The sequence below is a fragment of the Colletotrichum higginsianum genome, chromosome 3 (assembly GCF_001672515.1).
Source record: "Colletotrichum higginsianum IMI 349063 chromosome 3, whole genome shotgun sequence".
NCBI classification, from domain to species: Eukaryota; Fungi; Ascomycota; class Sordariomycetes; order Glomerellales; family Glomerellaceae; genus Colletotrichum; species Colletotrichum higginsianum.
This window is the reverse complement of record NC_030956.1, coordinates 374,882-394,868: the sequence shown is the minus strand read 5'-3', so window position 1 is coordinate 394,868 and position 19,987 is coordinate 374,882. Positions and strand designations below refer to the sequence as shown.

The 19,987-nt window shown below is 57.4% G+C and overlaps 8 protein-coding genes across 8 annotated transcripts; 5 read left to right on the top strand and 3 right to left on the bottom strand.

The window, feature by feature from the left end:
- Positions 1-416: 416 nt before the first annotated feature.
- Positions 417-1,845, bottom strand: CH63R_03667 (uncharacterized protein; the record flags this gene model as incomplete). Its single annotated transcript, XM_018298642.1, has 3 exons — positions 417-884; positions 948-1,171; positions 1,230-1,845. The coding sequence occupies 3 exons, from the start codon at positions 1,843-1,845 to the stop codon at positions 417-419; spliced, it is 1,308 nt and encodes a 435-aa protein (XP_018159888.1).
- Positions 1,846-6,162: 4,317 nt separating this feature from the next.
- On the top strand, positions 6,163-7,161 carry CH63R_03666 (Pectinesterase; the record flags this gene model as incomplete). Its single annotated transcript, XM_018298641.1, has 1 exon — positions 6,163-7,161. The coding sequence occupies one exon, from the start codon at positions 6,163-6,165 to the stop codon at positions 7,159-7,161; it is 999 nt and encodes a 332-aa protein (XP_018159887.1).
- A 241-nt stretch (positions 7,162-7,402) lies between these two features.
- Positions 7,403-8,464, bottom strand: CH63R_03665 (RNase III domain-containing protein; the record flags this gene model as incomplete). Its single annotated transcript, XM_018298640.1, has 3 exons — positions 7,403-7,552; positions 7,640-7,872; positions 8,002-8,464. 3 exons carry the CDS (start codon positions 8,462-8,464, stop codon positions 7,403-7,405), a joined length of 846 nt encoding a protein of 281 aa, XP_018159886.1.
- A 491-nt stretch (positions 8,465-8,955) lies between these two features.
- CH63R_03664 (H3 K56 histone acetylation protein KAT11) lies at positions 8,956-10,701 on the top strand (the record flags this gene model as incomplete). The annotated part of the gene is made up of 1 exon (XM_018298639.1): positions 8,956-10,701. The coding sequence occupies one exon, from the start codon at positions 8,956-8,958 to the stop codon at positions 10,699-10,701; it is 1,746 nt and encodes a 581-aa protein (XP_018159885.1).
- Positions 10,702-11,262: 561 nt separating this feature from the next.
- CH63R_03663 (POT family protein) lies at positions 11,263-13,240 on the bottom strand (the record flags this gene model as incomplete). The annotated part of the gene is made up of 3 exons (XM_018298638.1): positions 11,263-12,650; positions 12,716-12,868; positions 12,955-13,240. 3 exons carry the CDS (start codon positions 13,238-13,240, stop codon positions 11,263-11,265), a joined length of 1,827 nt encoding a protein of 608 aa, XP_018159884.1.
- Positions 13,241-15,049: 1,809 nt separating this feature from the next.
- Positions 15,050-16,180, top strand: CH63R_03662 (Alcohol dehydrogenase; the record flags this gene model as incomplete). The annotated part of the gene is made up of 1 exon (XM_018298637.1): positions 15,050-16,180. One exon carries the CDS (start codon positions 15,050-15,052, stop codon positions 16,178-16,180), a length of 1,131 nt encoding a protein of 376 aa, XP_018159883.1.
- A 1,184-nt stretch (positions 16,181-17,364) lies between these two features.
- CH63R_03661 (uncharacterized protein) lies at positions 17,365-17,925 on the top strand (the record flags this gene model as incomplete). Its single annotated transcript, XM_018298636.1, has 1 exon — positions 17,365-17,925. The coding sequence occupies one exon, from the start codon at positions 17,365-17,367 to the stop codon at positions 17,923-17,925; it is 561 nt and encodes a 186-aa protein (XP_018159882.1).
- A 788-nt stretch (positions 17,926-18,713) lies between these two features.
- On the top strand, positions 18,714-19,847 carry CH63R_03660 (Corticosteroid-binding protein; the record flags this gene model as incomplete). The annotated part of the gene is made up of 1 exon (XM_018298635.1): positions 18,714-19,847. The coding sequence occupies one exon, from the start codon at positions 18,714-18,716 to the stop codon at positions 19,845-19,847; it is 1,134 nt and encodes a 377-aa protein (XP_018159881.1).
- Positions 19,848-19,987: the final 140 nt, after the last annotated feature.

Genomic DNA, 19,987 nt, shown 5'->3' with positions numbered 1-19,987 from the left:
CATGAAAAGGTAGATACAGAAGCAAGATCTCAATTTGGAAATAGTAATCTTGGCATATAACAATACCCCGGTTTCTCAGTCACAGCAAAAAACATAAAGAAAAGATTGGCCACATAAAGTATGCAAATTCATAGCCGCAAAGTGAGCGGGCTGGGGTATAATGAGAGTCAAGGCCGCCCTGGTTCCTGCAGCACTAGACAACACCAGGAGTATATCCACCGCGATAGTATCCGACTGTCTTTTGTGCCAGTCTTTCATCCTACTTGTACCAAACTCCATACCGTCTCCTTATGCAATGACCGTCAACAATACCAATTCCGTTGACACCAGTATGCGAACAGAGGAAAGTGAAAACAGGGTTGAGCACAGCTCCAAACCCAGATCATAAACAACACAAGACTTATACAGCAACTTCTCTACGCAAAGTTGCCCTTCTCGCCGTCCACTATCTTGGGCGGCGAGATCTTACCCTGCAAGACACCACCCCTTTCGGCCGCACCAGAAGACGCACCTTTGGTGCCCTTTCTTCTCAGCCAAAAGTCACGCACCAAAAGAGCAATATCCAATCCTGAAATCGACCATCCCAGAACGAAGACAGTGAACAGGCTGAAGCCGATGACGAGCGCCAGGTCAAAGGGGACAACCTGTGTAAAGCACAATGCGACGGAACTCAGGCTTGAGAAGCCGGTGATGACCGAGGCAAAAGACATAATGAGGAACAGCTGGTTCACCATGACGCGGATGTTGGGCAGGCTCAGGAGCGGCATTGGCGCCGGCGCCGGCGAGCGGGAAGAATTGGGGAGTTGGGGCGGGGCGCGGGCTTTGATGGCGAGGTGGAGGAGGAATGCACCTAAGCCGATGAGAGTCGTCAAAAGGCTGATGATCTGCGAGGGGTATTGTGAGTTTACGGGACGGTCGTTGCGGCAGAGAGCAAGCAGCGGACTTACCCCGTGAGCAGTGCGGAAGTGTGCCGACTTTGCGGTGACGAGCACGCCAAAGATGAAAACGGTCACGACGGAGGGCCCCATGACGAAGAGCCACATGATGTTGTTCCACTTATGGACGTTCGGCAGCACCTGGGGCACGTTGATACGCAGGAGGAGGTTGCGCAGGTGCTCGAGGCCGAGGGCCAGGGGGAGGACGTTGGCATATGCGACAATAGCGAAGAGAACTGAAGAACGGAGGTGTCAGTTGTAATATCTCAGCATTTACCTGGGTTTTTGACTTACTATGGATGATGAGGAACGCAATCCACGCCGGCAACTTGAACCCGTTGATCTCGATACCACCCGCAGCGCCGAGTATGTTGTTGCCCAGGGCGTCGCGAATCACGCCGCCGTCGATGGCGTAGGTATGGCCCTCGTTGGCGATCCTGATCGTGCCAGTTGGGATCACCTGCTTGATAACCTTGGTGGTGTTGCTGCTGCTGGTGACCATGTCGAGGGCGATGGTCTTGCTGCGGATCAGACCGAAGCCGATGAGCCCCAGGCCGCCGATGCCCTGACAGGTGAGTGCGTTGACGCCGGTCTGGGCGGCCATCGAGATGGTCTGCGCGTTGATGACGACGGAGAGGTTGAAGCCGTCGGTCGTGTTGACGGAGACGATGGGCGGAGGGTCCTGCCGGGCGACGAGATCCACGTCCCGGCGCTGGGTGGGGCTACCTCCGGCCGGGGCCGGGGCCGGTGCCGGTGCTGCCGGGGCGTTTGCGGCGGCGGGCAGAGGGGTCCCGCGCGGGTTCTTGACCAGCCCGTAGGCGACCAGGACGCCTTGTCCGCCGATGCCGACGCCGAAACCGCTGGCGGCGCCACCGAGCGAGTCGTCGAATTGGACCTTGGAGTCGGGCATCGCGCCCGTGGGCATCGTGGCGTTGCCCTCGAACAGCGACCGCACGCCGCCCATGCTCTGGATCGAGTCGCCGGCGCCCTGGAGGAAGCCGCGCGCGAAGCCCTGGGCGACCTTGCCGACCTCGATCTGCTGGCCGTTGAAGTTGATGGTCGAGGGGATCCCGCCGCCGCCGGCCTCGGCGTTCGACTTGACCGCGCCGCCCACCCGGCTGAGCAGCTCGCCCGCCGTGCCGTTCTGCAGGAAGCTGCTCGTCAGGCCCTTGGCGAACGTCTGCGTGATGCCTCCAAAGTCGATCGACCCGTCGGGCATCTGCTGCATGGGCACCGCCGCGTCCGGCTGCAGGCCGAGGCCGACGGTGGCGCCCTGGCCCAGACCCTTGCCGAAGCCCGAGGCGGCGGCCGGGAGGATGCGCATGATCTGGCGGATGGTATCGGTGTTGTTGGCCTGCTTGAAGAGCTGGTCAGTGTTGATATTGGACACCACCGTCTTGGTGAGGCCGAAGCCGAAGGTCCCGATGACGTTGGGGATGCTCGAGTCGTTGACGGGTTCGAGACTCGCTGCGTTGGGGTTCAGCTTGAGGCCGGCGACGGTGCCGTTCCCGAGCCCGGTCGCGAGCGAGAGGGCTATGGGTTGCAGCTGGTTCGTGACGTTGCCGCCCAGCGTCGAGAAGTCGACGGCGCCTAGGAGCGTCGACGTGAGGCCGACGCCCAGGTTCTGGATCGCCGGGTTGAGGCCGGTGGCCTCCATGTTGTTGTCCGCGGCCACCTTGGACGCGACCTCCATCGTCTTGGCCTGCGTCGACAGGTTCAGCCCCTGGGCCGCGCCCGCGCCGATGCCGATTCCCAGGAACATGCCGGGCCCGTTGAGGTTGGCGACCAGCTGGTTCCCGACGTTCTTGAGGCCGTCGGTCAGGGGCTGGAGAAGCCCGCTGAGGATTCCGGGGGACATGTTTCCTCCGCCTGCTCCAGGGAGCAGTCCTCCGAGAGGGTTTCCGGCATCGCCGCCGCCGCCGCCGCCACCGCTTCCTGGAGTCGGTAAGCCAGGGAGACCGGGCAATCCGAGAGGGTTGCCACCGCCTCCGGGTGTATTGCTAGGTGTAGCAGGGGCACCGGGAAGAGGAAGGCCCAGGGGATTAGGAAGACCGCCACCGCCACCATTTCCAGTGCCGCCACTAGGTGCTGCTGATGGTGCTGCTGCGCCAAATAACCCCCCAAAGGTTGGGAATTGTCGCCTCTTGATCTTAGATCCGCCATCGCCCTCGCTATCGGTCTCCTCAAGGCTCCCAAGACTCCTTTTAATCTTCTCCTTGTACTCTTGTAGAGCCTCCCTCGTCTCCTGCAGCTGCGGTGATTCGTAGCGGGCAACGAGTTGGTCAGAAAAGTCGACAGTAAAGTCAACCATAGACATGAGTGTCCGCCTCAGCCTGGGGTCGTTGCCGATGGCTTCGACGGTATCGGGGGTGACGATGGAATCGAGAGCCTGGCCCCATGATCCCATATCCCGACTAGTCGTCGACCGACTGGTCAAGTTAGGCTTTGGGTACAGTTCATTTTTTACTTCTCTGCCGATGCTGAAGATCGAAAAGACCATCAAGAATCCTATACAGAAGTTTGCCAACGTGCCTTGCCTTGTTGGAGGAGGAGGCGGCGGTGATTGTGTCTTCGACTCTTTCATCGTGTCTTCTTGAGGGTGAGATGATGTCATGCTGTAGTCCATCATATCCATGATGTTGCTACGAGGTAGGAGAGAGGTTATCGGAAGGCTCCAGAGAGTCCTATTGTGTCATTAAGATGAATCGACTTGGGTATCTTTCACAGGCAGCCAAATAGAAAAGAAGAAAAAAAGAAGAAGGCTGCCCAGCAGTTGTGTACGGAGAAGGAAAAGGGTGTGCAATGTGTTGTCTATTTCTTTAGGGCACACCAGGTTTTCTGGATGGCCAGACGGATGAGGAAACGGAAGAGATCCAAACAGAAACACGGAGTGCCGAGGTAGGAGATATCTATACGGATCCCGCCCCAAGTGGTGATCTCGAGCCTAAAACATGGAGCGGACGATCTGCCTCCTTGCCGGTGACTTAGATGCCAAATCCGGCGGACGAGGTCCCGCTCCACTGGACCATCGCCGCAGGGCCCAGTCTTGGTCCGCCCGGAAGGGACTGGGCTTGAAACTTGACTGGCCGGGGAGAAGGAAAGCCCTTGCGAGGATCCCAGACAGAATCTTCCGGGGACCCCATTCGTCGAAAGAGGAAAAAGAGCCGGACCCTCACGACGTCAGACTTTGGCAAGCCTTCTAGTTATCGTAGCCGATGCCAGAAACTGACAGGACCCGGCGGCATAGAGGAGGCTGCATCGTCCGAAAGACAAGTTCTGGGTTACAGGCACGACAGTATCACCAAAGACGAGGGTGAAGAGTACATATTCCAAGCCAAGAGCGTTTCCTTGAAACATGAGTAAGCGATTATTTGCGTGTCAACTGAAGTCAAACGAAAAGCCATTGAATAGGCCAGTCTGTTGTGATAGGGTTTCGGCTTGGTCAAGCGAGTTTGGCAGAAGGCCGCTTCTAGAGGAGGACTACTGACAGTGGGAACCGCATGAGGGAGGCCATCGCGATGCGAGCAAGCAGTGTATGAGACTCATTGAGCCGAATAGAGTAAGCCCTTCATGGCCATGGATGCCAGCCACAGGGTGGACCTGGGGCGGGCGCACCACCAGAGAAAGAGGGTTGGGCAAAGTTCCTTCAGAGGAGCCCCAGAGGGCCAACAAGCACGCTGTCACTTTTTTAAAGCTTGAAGTGTGTGCGGGTTTCAGACGGCCGAGCGACGTTGCAGGGGCGACTCAGTGATTGGTTCATGGTGCTGTCCGCCATTCAACTCATGCGGTAGCCCCGTCGCTGGTTGGGACGCTGCTCACACATTGTACGATGTGTGGTTGTTTGTTTGAGCAATGAGCAGTACGTGGGCGGTAGTCGAGGGAAGACACCAGGACAAGGGTTCTTCTATGCCGCACGCCAGTCCCAGTAACGTCTTCCGCGGTGGCGAGGCGATGTGGTCATGTCTGTGTCTGTGTTGAGTTTGTGAGTTCAATTTGACGGCAACTGACACGATCCATGACAGGGGAAGCCTACGAGAACACATATGATGCACAGTACTATAAGCAAGGTAGAAGGCGGGAGGGCGCGGTACGTTGTCGCAGCGCTACAGTCAGTATCTGAACACCACGGTGTAAGTGCGGGTACCTCCGGTGCCTCTCTCCTAGGCTGTTCTGTGTCATTGGCCGCAAACCATTTCCCAATGCGGCAGTGTGGATCATTTGACGGAGCCGAATACGGAATCTTAGTCAGCCTTTCACGGGACCGCAGGTACGTAACGCCCTCTCCCTCTCCCTCCTCTCCCCCTCCTCTCCCCTCAAAGCAGACACACCACCCTAGGACCTACTGTAGGTAGGTACCTAATCCTTCTAGAAGAACAAGGTCATCATGCTCTTCTCCGACTTCTCATCCCCGTCGTCGTCGTCCAGAGTGGCGCTCGAATCCGCTCTCCTCCAACGGCCCAACTCCCATTATCCCCGTTGATCGAGCGAGACACGACTCGAAAGGAGGAACCACTTCATCGTGTCCGCGTGTTCGTATCTTGAGGCCCAAACGCGTCACGCATTCCATGGAACGTCGCCCGATTGTCAGACACGCCGTCCTGTTTGTCTTGCTTCTGCTTTTTCGTTCGTCTTCTGCATGTGCAACCTTCCCGATAGCGGACCCTACTCTCAGCGCTCGAGCACACATTGCCCGCCTTGCATGACGCATTGCGGCGCCGGACGTCGCGCGTCCATCGGTTGCATTCTCTACTTCCCGAGTAGTTCGCGCACAGAAGACGCACATCACCACATCGTTCGACTCCAGGAGTTTCTGCCAAACGGCTTCGTCCGTCTGGCGACTTCCGTTGCACCGTCCGAGCCACAGTCCCCTAGACTTGTCAGAACCTAAGCGCTTGTCTGACACCACACCTCCCCGATGGAGTCGACATCCGGGGTTGGTGAGGCCGGAGGCCCCGCTTCGCAGTCCCATCAGCCGATGGGTTTGTTCCTTCAGTCAACCCACCAGTCTTCCCGAATGCAAGGCGAAGATGCTTATGACGGGGACGTGTTTGAGGCCGAGCACCCACATGGGGCTTCCTTTACAACGAACACCCATGCTAGCTCTGCCACGCGGAAAAGGGCCCCGAGTCCCTGGAGATCCCTGGAGGGTTGTGAAGGTTTTGACGTGCGCACTTGGGTCGCCGCCCCGGCAAGCCTCCCGACGACGACGACGACGGCGGCGGCGGCGATGACGAGAACACTCGCGCCGCCGTTGGCCAAAAGTGATTTCGGTAGTAAAGACAATGGCAACCGCACCTCTCGAAGCTTCTCAGACCTGCCCTACGAGCTGCGCTCCAGGATATGGCGCATGCATCTCGAACGCCCCCGCATTGTCATCATCAGGGGCATCGTGGACGGCTCGGGCGTCGAGGTGTCCGGCAATGAGCTGGGCAACGTCGCCTGCAACGCCCACTGGTACTGCGAGAACAGGAGCCCGGCGCTCTTTCGCGTGTGCGCCGAGTCACGCCGCGAGGCGCTGTCGTTCTTCAGGATTCATCTGCCCATGAGGTCATCAGAGCCCGACACCCACGGCTATCCTTATCTGAATCAGCGAAACCCGGCCTGGGACCGGATCTACATCAACCCTGACTGGGACCTCGTCCTGTACCAGGGCGCCTCCGGCACCCTGACAATGCCCATCCTTGCCAGCGACCTGCTCGCCTACGACCCCTTGGGCGAGGGGGTTGTTCACTACGGCTCCAACGACTGGCCCAAGAGCATCTGGCACGTCAATCCGGACCCCGGCTTTGGCATGGCCACCCTGGATGAGTCGTTTGCCTTTCTCAAAAGCTTCTTCTTGTGCACGCGATCCACGTCAGACATGGCCCGTCCGCTGGGCGAGGGCTACGTGCACGCCGTGGTGGGCGAGGTCGGCCGCGCTGGCATGCGTGACTTTGGCCTGCACGCCGTCGACTGGACGCCGGCTTCGCGCCTCGTCGTGCGCACCCCCAACAATAGCATGATCCGCAAGGCCCTGATCTTTGGCAAGGGAGTCGAGCAGTCCATCGTGAACAACCTCGTCACGGTCGAGATGACAACCCGCGTCCAAAAGCCACTGGCCGAGAGTCTCTGCTCGACGACGGACGGATGGGTCATCAGGCTGGCCTGGCAGCCGCCGGACCGCAGCATCTCCCATGTCATGCACCTGACCACGGGCATGGTGCGCCCGCCAGACGAGGTAGGATGAGGCAACACGTCTTCCGCATCGGGATAGGCTTCTATATCCGTTTGGGCCGTCTGCTACCGCTTTGTCGGCGGCCCGGTGGCAGCACGGCGTCACAAGGCAGGATTGGGAAAAAGGTTCGGCTGCCCCTTTGCTTGCGTTGCGGCGGCTGGGATGTTTGTCCTTTTTCGGTCATTGTTTTACACCTATGATACAACAGACGTCTCTCTTTTTATCTTGTTCTCCCTCCTCTTCATCGGCGGCGTTATTGCCTGAGCGAGAGCGGCCTCAGTATTCTCTCCCTAATAACTCTGCCTGCCACCGCGGCGCCGTGCTGGAGCGTAATGGCTCCCACGATCGCAAACACGGCCGAGTTGAGCACAATCTGCTGGCCTGATCCTGCGAGGTTTTCGGGCTACGGCGCGCGTCAGCCGAATGTTTGTTTGTCCCCCTTGTGAGGAAGGGAGGGAGGGACCGGTGAGACGTGGGTGGAAAAGCTTACCTTTGCCGGCTTCCACCGTAAAACCTTGTCGATGCCAGCGGCCATCGCCAGCTCCTCGACCTTTTCCTTGGTGACGACAGTCTGCGGCAGCTCGACGTTAAGGTTATCGATGCTCGCAAGAACCGGGTGATCAAAAGGCTTGCGGCCGTGTTCGTCTGGGACGACGGCGCCATCCTTTGCCGTAGACGACGTCACTATGCTTCGTGTAGACTCGAGAACAACTGCTTGACGGCCTGGAGAGCGTTGGGAAAAAAGGGCACCCCATCGTCAGCTCTCAAACGTAAACTTTTCCTTCGGAGTCGGCAACCGTAAAACCGCAATTCGGGTTTCAACGGCGCGGGAAAGGGGGGCGGGTGTCTTACCCAAGTAGGCCAGCTTATCGTTGAAACCGCGACGGCCCTGGTCGAAACTCTTGTGCGTGACGGCCAGCCACTTGACCTCTTCCGGCAGCATCTTGTCTCCGTCGCGGCCCAGGAACTTGATGTACATCTCGTCGAGCTTTTTGGGGTCGGTGTTGACGGACCAGACGCTGCGCGCCGGATTCTTGGTGATGTGAGGCGAGAAAGGCGCCTTCATGGCCTCGGGTGTGTAGGACCATCTCGGGCGCTGCCTCGTCTCGTCGGGCCGTTCAGCCTCCTCGGTTCTTCTCGAGATCTCTTCAATCTTGCTCTCGGCATCCGTTCGGGGGCTGGTCGTCGCAAAGGTTCGGGAGGACAGGTACTGGATAGGGGAGGCGGAAGCTACTCGGGGGTTCGCCGCCGATTGACATTGCCGAACGGCATGCCTCGTAAGGCCGAATGCTGACCGGGAGCCGTTAGCTGCCATTGAGGGCCTGGCAACGGGGGGACGGTTGTGTGATCGAGAAAGGTGGGGGGGGAGTTGGCGGCGAGGGGCGTACTGTCGTCGTAGCTACAGTAGCTCCTGATTCCTACTGGGAACTTTTTCGCGATGGCTGCACAGGAACAATTTCTCGAGGTCACGTGGATGCGCGCGCGGAGGGAGGATCATGCGAGGACCGGCGCTAGTCTATATATGGACTAGTCCTGCTGGTTGCTTCCGGGTCATCCCAAGGTACCTAGTTAGCGTCTCTTACATTAGAGCCACCTCGCGTTTCTCCACTAAAACTGCGACACGCATGTGAAGCGACGCCCGTCACCTTGGACGCGTCGGTCTCCTTTTTGACTCTAGAGGGGGGGCAGGATCAGCCTTTGCTGCTGCTGCTGCTGCTACCGCTGCCTTCGACACTCCGACGACCATGACATGACAATTGCCCCAGGAGAACATTTTCCTACAGGAATCTTGCATCCATCACCATCATGGCGACTCCCAGCAGGGCTAAGACGACGGCCCAGAGCAGCGCTCTGCTCCTCGACAAGCTCTCAGCTGCCCTGCCCAAAGGTTACCGGTTCGGTGTCTACCACCTCTCAACACCGCCGACCAAAACCGACGCTCTATACTCGGCGCCCCCTGAGGAACGCGAAGACAAGACGTACTGCGAAAGACACTTCCTTGCCATCTCGATCGATGTCCCTTCGAGCACCGCCGAAGCCGACAAGCAGGCAGCCACGAACAGCGATGCCTCCAAGCCCGTTCTCATACTCGCTCTGGAGGTCTTCGTCTACACCACGGCCTACTCCAGCACGTTTTTCGTCGCCAAGGCCGATTCAACCGGCTATTTGAAACTGCTCAATCTCCCCAAGGGCACCCCGTCGCCCATCAAGGAAATCAGCAGTGTCTTCGTCTCATACCTTGTTGAGCAGCGCAGCCGGAAGGGCATACAATCGGTCGTCAGCCTCTTCGCCCGCGCCCAGGACCAGTACCTCTTCCCCGGCAGCGTCGAGTACGCCGGCAAGCACGTTCTTGACGACAGAGGTCTTGTCAAATGGTGGTGCAGGGTCCTCGATCCCCTCCTGGAGAAGCCCCCCGTAGGGAAATGTGCACCCTGGGGTAGCGTCAAAGGATACCTCGTCATCCCCGGACTCGATAGCTATGAAACGAAAGCCTTTCTGCCGAAGAACCCTAAAAGCGCCGCCAACTGGGTAATGGGCCATGCTCTCGAAAAGATTTCGCATTACACCAACGAGTACGACTGGGTGCCTGCGCGATGCCTCATTCCCCGCTTTCCAGACGACCCCAAGTCGCGATTCCGAGATGAATTGGACGAGGAGACGGGAAAGTCGAAACAGCTAAAGACCACGGGCCAGTGGAAAAGTGTAAAGAGCTTGGACACATTCTGGGAGATGATGGCGTACAGACAGGAGTGCTCCAGCGGGCGCCTAACCGGCTTCATCTGGGTTGTCTTTGATACGCAGGAGGAACAGGCGCGCCCGGACAGTGCTTCGACGGCTTTGCCGACGCCAAACCCTTCATTCGATGTGTCGAACCCCCCCGTGACACCCACCAAACCCAAGGCCGCACGGCCAGCCACTCCCATGTCGACGCCTCGCAAACTGTTTCCCCAAGCACAGTCAGCCACGCCTTCCAGGACGAAGCCGGAGAAGCCGGAGCGGAAGAAGAAGAAGAAAAAGACCAAGCTGACGGGCGTCATCAAACCCCGCCAACCGCGCATCAAGACCCAGCAGCGCAACTATTTGTTGGACAAGCCTATATCAACTGCCTACTACTACTGGCCGGCCGAGGGCAGAGGCCGCAAGATTGTCGATGAGAACGACTACAAGCGCGTCAACGAGCTTCTCCTGCGCTTGGACTTTTCCAAGTTGGACATTGCAACCAGGAGCACCAGGCGTTGGATCAGCGAGGTTGGCATGGGAGACTCGTGGGGCCTGGAGGTCCTCGGCAAGAGGGATACTCTGGTGTCTTCGTCGAATGAATCGTCAGCAGGGGCCGTGAACAACCTCGCAAGCTTGATCAAGCGCAAACGCACTGAGGAGACGGTGGCCAATGAGTCCGACGAGCCGGCGAGCAAGGTTAACGTCCTGAGCACGGGTCTCATCCGAAGAAAAGCCAAAGAAGAGCCTGCCGCCGTCATTGTCGCGGCCGAAGCGAAAGGCGGGGAGCTCCCGAAAGCTAATGTGCTTGGCGCCGGGTTGGTCCGCAAGTAGCGCGATGCATGAATTTGAGAGACCGTGTGTGTACGGCGTTAGTAGCCGAGAAGCCCGGACACAGGGTAGCAGCAAGGCGTTAGATTGGATATACCAGGGTTATTGGATATGGGGTGTTTGATCTCTGGGTGATGGGTCGAAGGCTTGGTAACGGCTCCGGGGGAGTCTGCCCAGGATGGAGTTACATGGAGTAGTGCAAACTCAAAACTGAATAGGCCGCGCAAGACTTTGGTTTCATTCATCTTTTCTAGGACGACATGGCATTCCCACATGTGTCATTGATGTGTACTAGCGAATAGGTACCTGCTGAGACCAAGGTCCTTCAATGGCTGTGATACTTTGACAGATATCACCAGACCGTATCGATTCAAACCTGTGTTGTAGAGCACCCGTCGGTCTCTTGGAGACGTCACATCGGGATGATCACTCATATGAATGCGCAAAACGCGATTTCTGCCTCTCCACTTTCTCGCACTTACACGCTCTGATTGATAGTTACCGTGGTCGGATCTCAACCATCATCGTCGCATCACAGTCTCCACCTCACGCACTCAAAGTTTGCTAGACCGCCTTGCTCTCAGGTTCAGCATCTACCCGTCCCTTGTAGGTACTCTCCGGCAGCGCGTTGAGCGCGTCTTCTTCCTTGTCGAGCTTGCGGAACATGAGCCAGAACCCGACACCCCCCAAGCAGCTAATGATGGCGATGCAGGTGTACAGCCACACAAGCAACGGGTCGGCAGCCAGGCCGACAAAGGCCTGGGCGATGGCGCTCGAGAAGGCGTGGACGAACCAAAAGACGCCCGTGACGAGGCCGCGCATGTTCTTGGGCGCCTTGGTGAAGGCGTACTCCAGCCCCGTGATGGAGGCGAAGATCTCGCTCAGTGCGATAAGAATGTAGCACGGCGTCTGGATCCAGACCGTCATGTCCGGCGGGCCGTTCTCGCGGATGCATTCCGTGTCGCTGGCGCCGTAGCCGCACGGCGCCCGCTGGTAGATGAAGTGCTGGATGACGGCGGCCACCACCATCGACAGCGTAGCGCAGAGGAAGCCGAGCGCGATCTTCTTGATGGGCGTGAAGCGCAGCCCCGCGCGCTCGACGGCCGGGTAGATGACCTTGTCGCAGATGGGGATGAAGATGAGCAGCGCAAAGGGGTTCAGGTTCGTGATGATGTCGTTGGGGATGCCGTCGAGGCGCATCGTGGCCGCCTGGTTGATGAGGTTGTTGGTCATCTGGCCGTAGGCGAGCCAGAAGACGGGGAACCAGAGGAACACGGTGCAGGCCATGACGCCGCGGCGGACCTCGTCGACCCACGCGTCGTCGAACGTCATCCACGCAGGCCTGGCGGCGACGCGCGAGGGCTTGATACGCTCCCAGAAGACGTCCTTGCGCATCTCGGCGACGCCGCCGCCCTGCTTGAGACCGTAGCCGATGAGGGCGATGGACTTGCCGAGGACGGAGCCGGTGGGCGGCCTCTTGGCGTAGCGCTTGCGGCAGGCGAGCATGACGACGGGGCAGAAAAAGAACATGATGGTGGGCAGCAGGTACGAGAGCCAGAAGCCGACGTACTTCTCGGCGTAGACCATGGAGACCTGGCCGACGAGGGCGCCGACGTTGATGAGGAAGTAGTAGCGCATGTAGACGCGCGAGATGGTCATGACGGGGTCGACGATGACCCGCTCGCCAGTCCCGGGGATCGTCTGGACCGTCGCGCGCGGCTGGGTGAGCTCGTACTGCTCGGCGATGAGGGGCGAGATGTTGGCCTTGAACCAGCCGACGCCGGTGCCGAAGAAGACGAGGCCGATGATGAAGGCCGCGAGGGCGCCGCTCGGGTTCGAGATGACCGCGGGCACGGCCGCGACGATGATGAGGATGTGGCCGAAGGTGGCGACGACGATGGCCCACTGGATCGTGAGGTAGCGGCCCCAGTACGTGTCGGCGAGGTAACCACCTGAGATGGTTAGACGAGTTTGATCGAGTTTCCGTGAGAGAGAGGGAGAAGATTGGTCTACCTACCGACCAGAGGCATAACGTAGGACCAGAAGCTGTTGAATAGAGTCAGGGCGGTCGAAGCTCGCTGTCCTAGACCCAGGGCGCCGGCTTGCTCATACGTGCCGCCCGCCCCGGTCGTCGAGCCCGGTGGGAGGGGATACGCGATGAAGTTGACGACTAAGTGCCATGGCAGACATGGAGAGAGTCAGTCAATGGCCGGCTGAGATACAGAGGTCAGACTTCAGCCCAGTTTGTTGACTTACACACCGCCGTCGTGCCGTAGTACGCGAAACGCTCGCACATCTCGACGAAGCCGATGCTGTAAATCAGCCAGTCCACCTTGCCGTGCGTGCGACGCAGCGTGAGGAGCTCCTCCTCGGTGGGGTACACCTCGCCGTTGGGGCCGCCGAGCGTGTCGTGGGAGTCCCGTCCGTCGGCCATGTCGCCCGTGTACGCCCCGGGCTTCCTCCCGGCGTCGACGCCCTTCTCGATGGCGGGGTAGTCCGCTCGCGCGGCCTCCACGACCTCGAGGTTGGCACCTGTCGACATTGTGACACGTTTTCTGCCCGTTTGTGTGCGTTGTCGTTCTTAGCTTGGGCTTGTGCAAAAATGGCAGAAGCTTGAGGTGAGCCTAGACGCCGAATCGCAACCGCTGGGCAGAGCTTGGGAGGCAATCATCCCCGAGAGAGGGGAGCCGGCAGGGTTGGCTGGACGTTATGTAGCTCTGCAATGCGCACCGCGCGGGCGCATAGTATCGGCGCTGCAAGTAGTCTCTGTCATCGATGATGGGTGCGCGATGAGCGGGGAGTCAAGAAGTTTCTCGTGCGTTGATGGTAACATGTCCTTCTTGGCGGCCGTGAAGCGAGCGACCGCCCAGAGATAAACAAAAACAGAACCATGTTTTGCTGTCTCAGTCCCCGGTCAAGTCGGATCGTGGTTGGACGAGCCGGGAGACGATGTTGCACGAGGCAAAGCAGACAGAGCCATCGACCAACAGCTTTTAGACTTGGCGTGGGCAGGTTAGTAACCGGCCAATCAGCCATGCCGCGAACGGTTACAGTGTGGTTGGGAGGACTGAATAGTTGCATAGATATGCATGGTTACGGTGAGAGGTCCACCCCCGCGGAGGATTGGGTTGTGGTTCAAGGAGGGAAAGGGATGGATGTTGATAGTGTTAGAGAGTCTGATAGGACAACCCGCGGACGAAAACCCCACATCTTGGCTGGCTGCTCAGGGAAGGGAGACTGTTCTTTTTACTGTTGGACGGTGGTGAAGGAGGAGGAAATCGGGAGATGTGAACGCTCGGTCTTGGCGGCCTTGGCTCTGCTCGAATATGGTAGGTGATAAGATGTCTTGAGTCTTGGGCGACCGTGTGACCACTGCTGAGGAAAAGGTTCAAACTTCCCTACTGGTAGAGAGGGTATGTTTAGGTGACTCGGCTTGCGTCATGGAGAAGTGAGAGAAGACGAGGGGCGGAGCTTGTTGATCCATGGCTTCGATGTGACCCGACATCAACTATGTTGCAACATGGAGTAACGGCTCTTACCGGTGAGGGTGACCAATTTTCCAGCAGCCTGCGTGAGATATCACCCCAAAAACAAAATTCGTAAAGTAAACTTGGGTTTCGAGGCCTCGAGGCAATTTGGAAGCCTGCCTCCCACATCCTTTCTCACCTTACAGATCTATTTGGTGAACGAGGCAACCTATGAACAGAGAGAGGTATTGCTGCTTTTGCTGTGACTCAAGCGCGCTCTCTCAGTTATGCCACGTTCAGCCATCAGTGCTGACAACCTTGCCATAACGAAGCTTGCAACACTTGGAAGCCTCGACTGAAAGAGATAAAGAGAGAGAGAGAGAGAGAGAGGCAAATCACGTAATAGACTTGGGTGAGCGTTTGAGTTGTTGCTCCGAGGTAGATTGGGCTATCGTAGCGGTTGCCCTTTTCTTTTTGTTACACATTGCTCAACCCCAAACATTGAAACCACCCTACCCTGCGTAGCGGTAGCAGCTCGCCGGGTGAATTGCACCGTCCCCGATCAAAAAGTCGCCGAAATGAATGTCTGTTGCAAACTCCACCGTACCTCCAGCCAGTAGTTGCCCACTGAGCGGACTGTCGGAGTTTACTAACAACGTCGGAATTCCACTTCTCTGCGGAGTTTGTAGAAGTCAATTCAGTGGGAGACGATGGCATCATGGAGAGTCTCAATTATCATTTCATCTGATTTATACTGGGTTTTGGGTATGAATGGAAGAGCAGCCTGGCCTTCCGAAAGGGTCGGGCGACAACATCACCAGTTCCATCACCAAAGTACAGTAATAGCATTTGACCCACAGAGCCTACAGAAACCACAAGACACAATGAAAGAAGCAATCGTTCACAAAGGTATGACCGTACTAAACCCCAACTACTGTATCTGGTTCTCACCTCCGCAACAAGGACCCCGTGTCGAAATCATCGACAGCCCTATTCCTGTCCCCGGCCCTGGCCAGGTTCTCATCCGAGTTGTTGTCGCGGGCTCCAACCCAAAAGATATCAAGTCCACTTTTTGGTTGCCGCCCTCCAATACGGGCGACGATGTTGCCGGCTACATCGAGTCCGTCGGAGAGGGTGTCGTAGAGTTTCGACGCAACGACCGAGTCGCCGCCTTCCATGAGATGTTCACACCCCATGGGGCCTTCGCCGAGTATGCCATCGCGTGGGCGTACACGACCTTCTTGTTGCCGGAGAGCACATCGTTCGAGGAGGCGGCCACGATCCCTTTGGCGAGCTTGACGGCGGCGCTTGGGCTTTACGGCGATCTGCGACTTCCTTACCCCTGGACGACCCCGACAGACGAGGACTATCCAGACTCGGGGCCATTGGTCGTCTATGGCGCTGGGACTGCGGTCGGCGCCTTTGCCGTGCAGTTCGCCAGCAAAGGGGGGGTTCATCCGATCATCTGCGTGGCGGGTCAGTCCAAGCATCATGTCGAAACCCTCCTCGATCGCAGCAAGGGCGACGTTGTTATCGACTATCGAGACGGACTGGAGGCCGTCCAGGATGGAATTAGGAAGGCTCTTAATGGAAAGGAGCTCCTGCATGTGTTCGATGCCGTGGCTGATCACGGAAGCGACAAGATCATCGGACCGCTCATCCATCCCGAAAAGGGGAGGCTTACGATGACTCTGCTCAAACAAGGCGCCAAGGGGCCCAAGAACCCAGGCGTAGTGTTCCCAGAATCATACGTCGCGCCACCTCTGGAGGGCGTGGCTGATGGCGTCGACGCTTACTGGATGGGCGTTGGCTCCATTCACAATGGCTCGAAGCACTTTGGGTACATCATGTCCCGGTACATTTCGCTTGGCCTTCAGGAACAGTGGTTCAAGCCCCATCCGCATGTTCTGATTCCCGGCGGCTTGAACGGAGTTGGCATTGGACTGACTAGACTCCTGGAAGGACGCGCCCATGGCGAAAAGTTTGTCTATCGGGTCGTTGATACCGAGTCTTGAGGTTCTTCAATAGTCGAGACCAACGTTGGCTCAAAACTTTGCATTTTGCACAACGTCCCTGACTTTGAGGAATGGTACTTGTAAAATTTCGTCTTTTTCTCTCCGGTTTTTCACTTGGAACTTTCGACTTTGTTTTGCACTGCTCCTCCGTGAACCATCATAGCAGCGAATTGCCGCAATATCTTGACAGGTATCATTGCTGCAGTCGTCTGATAAACCACCCCCGCTTCCGTCTACAGAAACAGAACGTCTTCTAAAGTCCGAAGCATGCTGGATGACTTCCGGTGTATTCGGCTCAGTCTTACTGTAGAGCAGAGCCAAGCATCTTACCCCACTTGATTGAACACACGAGGGGATCCTGACCGCTTCATGCAGGCTACGGCGCATAATGTATGTAGGGAAACGATATCCGAATGACCGCCATGATCAAGCCTGTAGGCGTGGTGCTGCATTACAAAGACAGAACGGATGAATGGTTAAGAGTACAAGTTCTGACAAGAGAAGAAGATGTCTACTCCCAATTCTTTTTGGAGGCTCGATATTGACTGCCTGGTCCCAAAAAACTCTTCGGCTGCAAGCTGTCTGAGTACTTTTGTACGCAAGTCGAACTGGAACGCCAGCAGCACTCACATTCCCCTAAGCGCTAGTACTGCCAAGCTTGAAAAATCAGCGGCAACTAGCTGGGGTAGCATTGGTTGAAGATCCATACGGGATTAAGCAGCATTCTGAACATGCATGTAAGATGGCGGGCTCGAAGGATCCGAGGTGCACGGCGGCCCGCCTGGTTCTCTTTGGCTGTCGCCCAGGTCGGGAATCCCAGCAATAGAGACAGCGTCTGGGGATACCCATACCTAGTTTGCAAATGGGGTGGACAGCAGCAAGTTCAACATCGTACGAGGGGTCTGCAGGAGCTGAGCTACTGGGCGAGGCGGATGTACATGTGCATGTGGATGTGCGGCGTAATATTGTTAAGAGGCTCCAGTGACTTGATATTGCCACACAATGGAGTTGTTATGCATTGAGGAACATCAAGATCAGGGTATTTAAGATGGAGCGAGTTTCCAGTGAACGATCCTGACTATAGTCATCGAACCAAGTTCCAAAATACATCACAGCCACCCAGAAACGAGTACCTCCCATCAAACCCTTAGTTCGCTGTTCTTCCACTCCACGACACCTTTAGTATGATCATGAAAATCCTCATTAAGGCTACTGTCCTCGCCGTCGCGGCAACGGCGGCCAAGATCCCTGCCAGATGCACCGACAACACTCCCGACGGCTTCCGCCTCTGGGCCAACATGACCTACCCCGATGTCCCGCCGGACTTCGGTCCATATGTTCAGGGGCAAGAGCTCGGCTACGTGCTTCACAGCACCGAGTGCTTGGCCGACGTGATCCTAGTGCCCGCCGGCCACGGATCGGTCTTCCGCACCGACGGCGACACCGTCGGCGTTGCCCGCCTCGGCGTCGACGACAACCGCCCCTCTGCCGGCGTGGTCGTCACCCCCGGCGGCACTGCAACGGTACCGTCTGGCCGCCCCGTGGAGCTGAGGTGCTCGGGCGGGACTCCTGGAATCTTTCTCACGGACTACGGCCTGGAATATCCAGAGGAAGCCGGTCCGCCGGGGGCCGGCGGGTTTATGGCGTGTAAAACAGGGAGCGGCGTGGTGTTGAGCTTCTTTAGGTGGGGCCAGAGGCCACTTCTTGGTTGTACCGTCGTTCAGCTTCTTCCCATCTACTACTAATGGGCCGGACTGGGCTACCTCTTTTCCTCCTGTCCCACATGTACATATAATCACAAGACTACATACCTATTAAGCCACGAATTTTCACAGCCGGATGCAGAACAGCGAGAAGTGCTTCGTGAGCAGGCTGCAGGAATTTACACCATTTTTTCTCATCGGAAAATAATTCGCAGACATAACCAGCGTCTAATAACTTCAATTAACGGATCTAAGTCTAAGTCATAGACTCGTTACTGGCAATTGACAATTGGGCAATGTAGCGTACAGCATTGGTCAACAAATACACCACTCGAAAAAGACGGGCATGCACGACTTGAAAACTGTTTGTTCCTTGACACTATGCCGTCTCCCTTGCGTTCTTAAAAGGGCCCCTATATTAGCACGACTCAAGAGCATGAATTTTCGACCCAATAAGCAACATCTCTCGAGACGTTGCATCATTGGAGAAGCCCGTCGTTGCGAGTGAGATCGTGTTAGTGCGATGGGGGCGCAGGCAGGTGACTGCAATGTCTCGGAAATTGGCATAGGAGTGAGGGGAAATAAAATAGATCCTACGTTTCTCTACTATGACCGAAGCGCGTCAGGCGGCACGTGCGCACTGTTTCCTCCAGCGTCAGCTGCTGGACTAGACATCAACACGACATAAGCATGAGAGCGTGAGCATGAAGTGAGAAAAAAAAGACCACCAGAACAACACAGGATCACCTTCATAGCTTTACATCAGCATTAAGCCTGTTCATACTCGCCAAACTCCAGACAAAACTATCCGGCCCAGAGCCTCGACGAAGATGGCGCCCCCAAAGCGCTGGCCCGCGCCCATCCACGTCTTCTCCTACCGCGCCCTCCTGGTGGTGCCCGTCATCCTCGCCATCGCGACCTTCGCCTCCCTCTTTCTCCACTCGGACGTGAACGTCGCCCTCCTCTACTCGCAATGTGACGCCCGCGCCCGCCTGCCGGCCATCAGCAAGGTCCCCGTCCTCGGCCCGCCCGCCTGCTTCGCCGTCAGCTTCTTCCAGAACGCGCTCGGCTCCGTGCGGTCCTTCGCGAGCATGGCCGCCGTCCTGTCCTTCATCGCCGGCCTCATGACCGTCACCACCGTCGAGGCCGCGCGCGTCTGCAACGCGCCAAACATCCTCATCGCCAACCCGACGGGTCCCTGGCTGGTCTTCAACCTGCTGGGCGGCGCGGTGGTGTGGCAGCTCGTCATCATCCCGGCCTTCTTCCACCGCTCGCGCTCCATCCTACTCGCGCGCAAGAACGCCGGCCAGGACGTCGTCGAGAGCGCGGCGTCGAAAGACCCCGACTTCGGCAAGGACTCGCGCCATCTCGTCGTCGACTCGGAGATCATCGCCATCCCTGTCAGCGTCGCGTGGGGCTTCGTCTTGCCGTCCATTCTCATGCTCATCTACAACTCGCCCATCACCATCGCCATCTGGCTCGTGTTCCCCATCTGGGTGTCCCTCGTCCGTCAAGGCGTCCGATGGATCGTTCTGCGGCTGCAGAGGCGCCAGCACCGCAGTTTCCATCTCGAGTCTCACACGGTCTCGCTTCTGCTCGTCTACATCGTCCCCATCCTCTGCTCCGCCGTTTCTCATGTGTACCTCATCTGGAGCCTCTTCCAGTGGGACGACAGAAAAGAGATGACGCGTTCGACCATCAAGTTTGTCGAAATCGACGCCTTCTTCATCGGGTTGACCGTCCTGTACTGGATTTTCGTCGAGACTGGGTGGAGGGTCCCCTTGGTGGCGGTTCTTGTTGCTGTTCCCCTAGGCCCAGGCGCCGGTGTCTGTATTGCTTGGATCTATCGGGATACCCAAATTCGTGAACATCTCAAGCACTGGCTGTCTGATATCGTCAGCAGCGGAGAGGCCAATGAAGAGGGTAGAGCCCCAGCTGATGAGGAAACACCTTTACTCAACTGAGCAGAAACGCGTCGATTACGGTATACCTCTACCTAGCTTAACTGCATAGCGGCTTCCATTTCAAGTCTTGTTTTTTTGGTCGTTGATGTTTTGTGCCTTGATGTTCTCTGGGCCTAACCAGGAATGTTGAGATGGGCTAT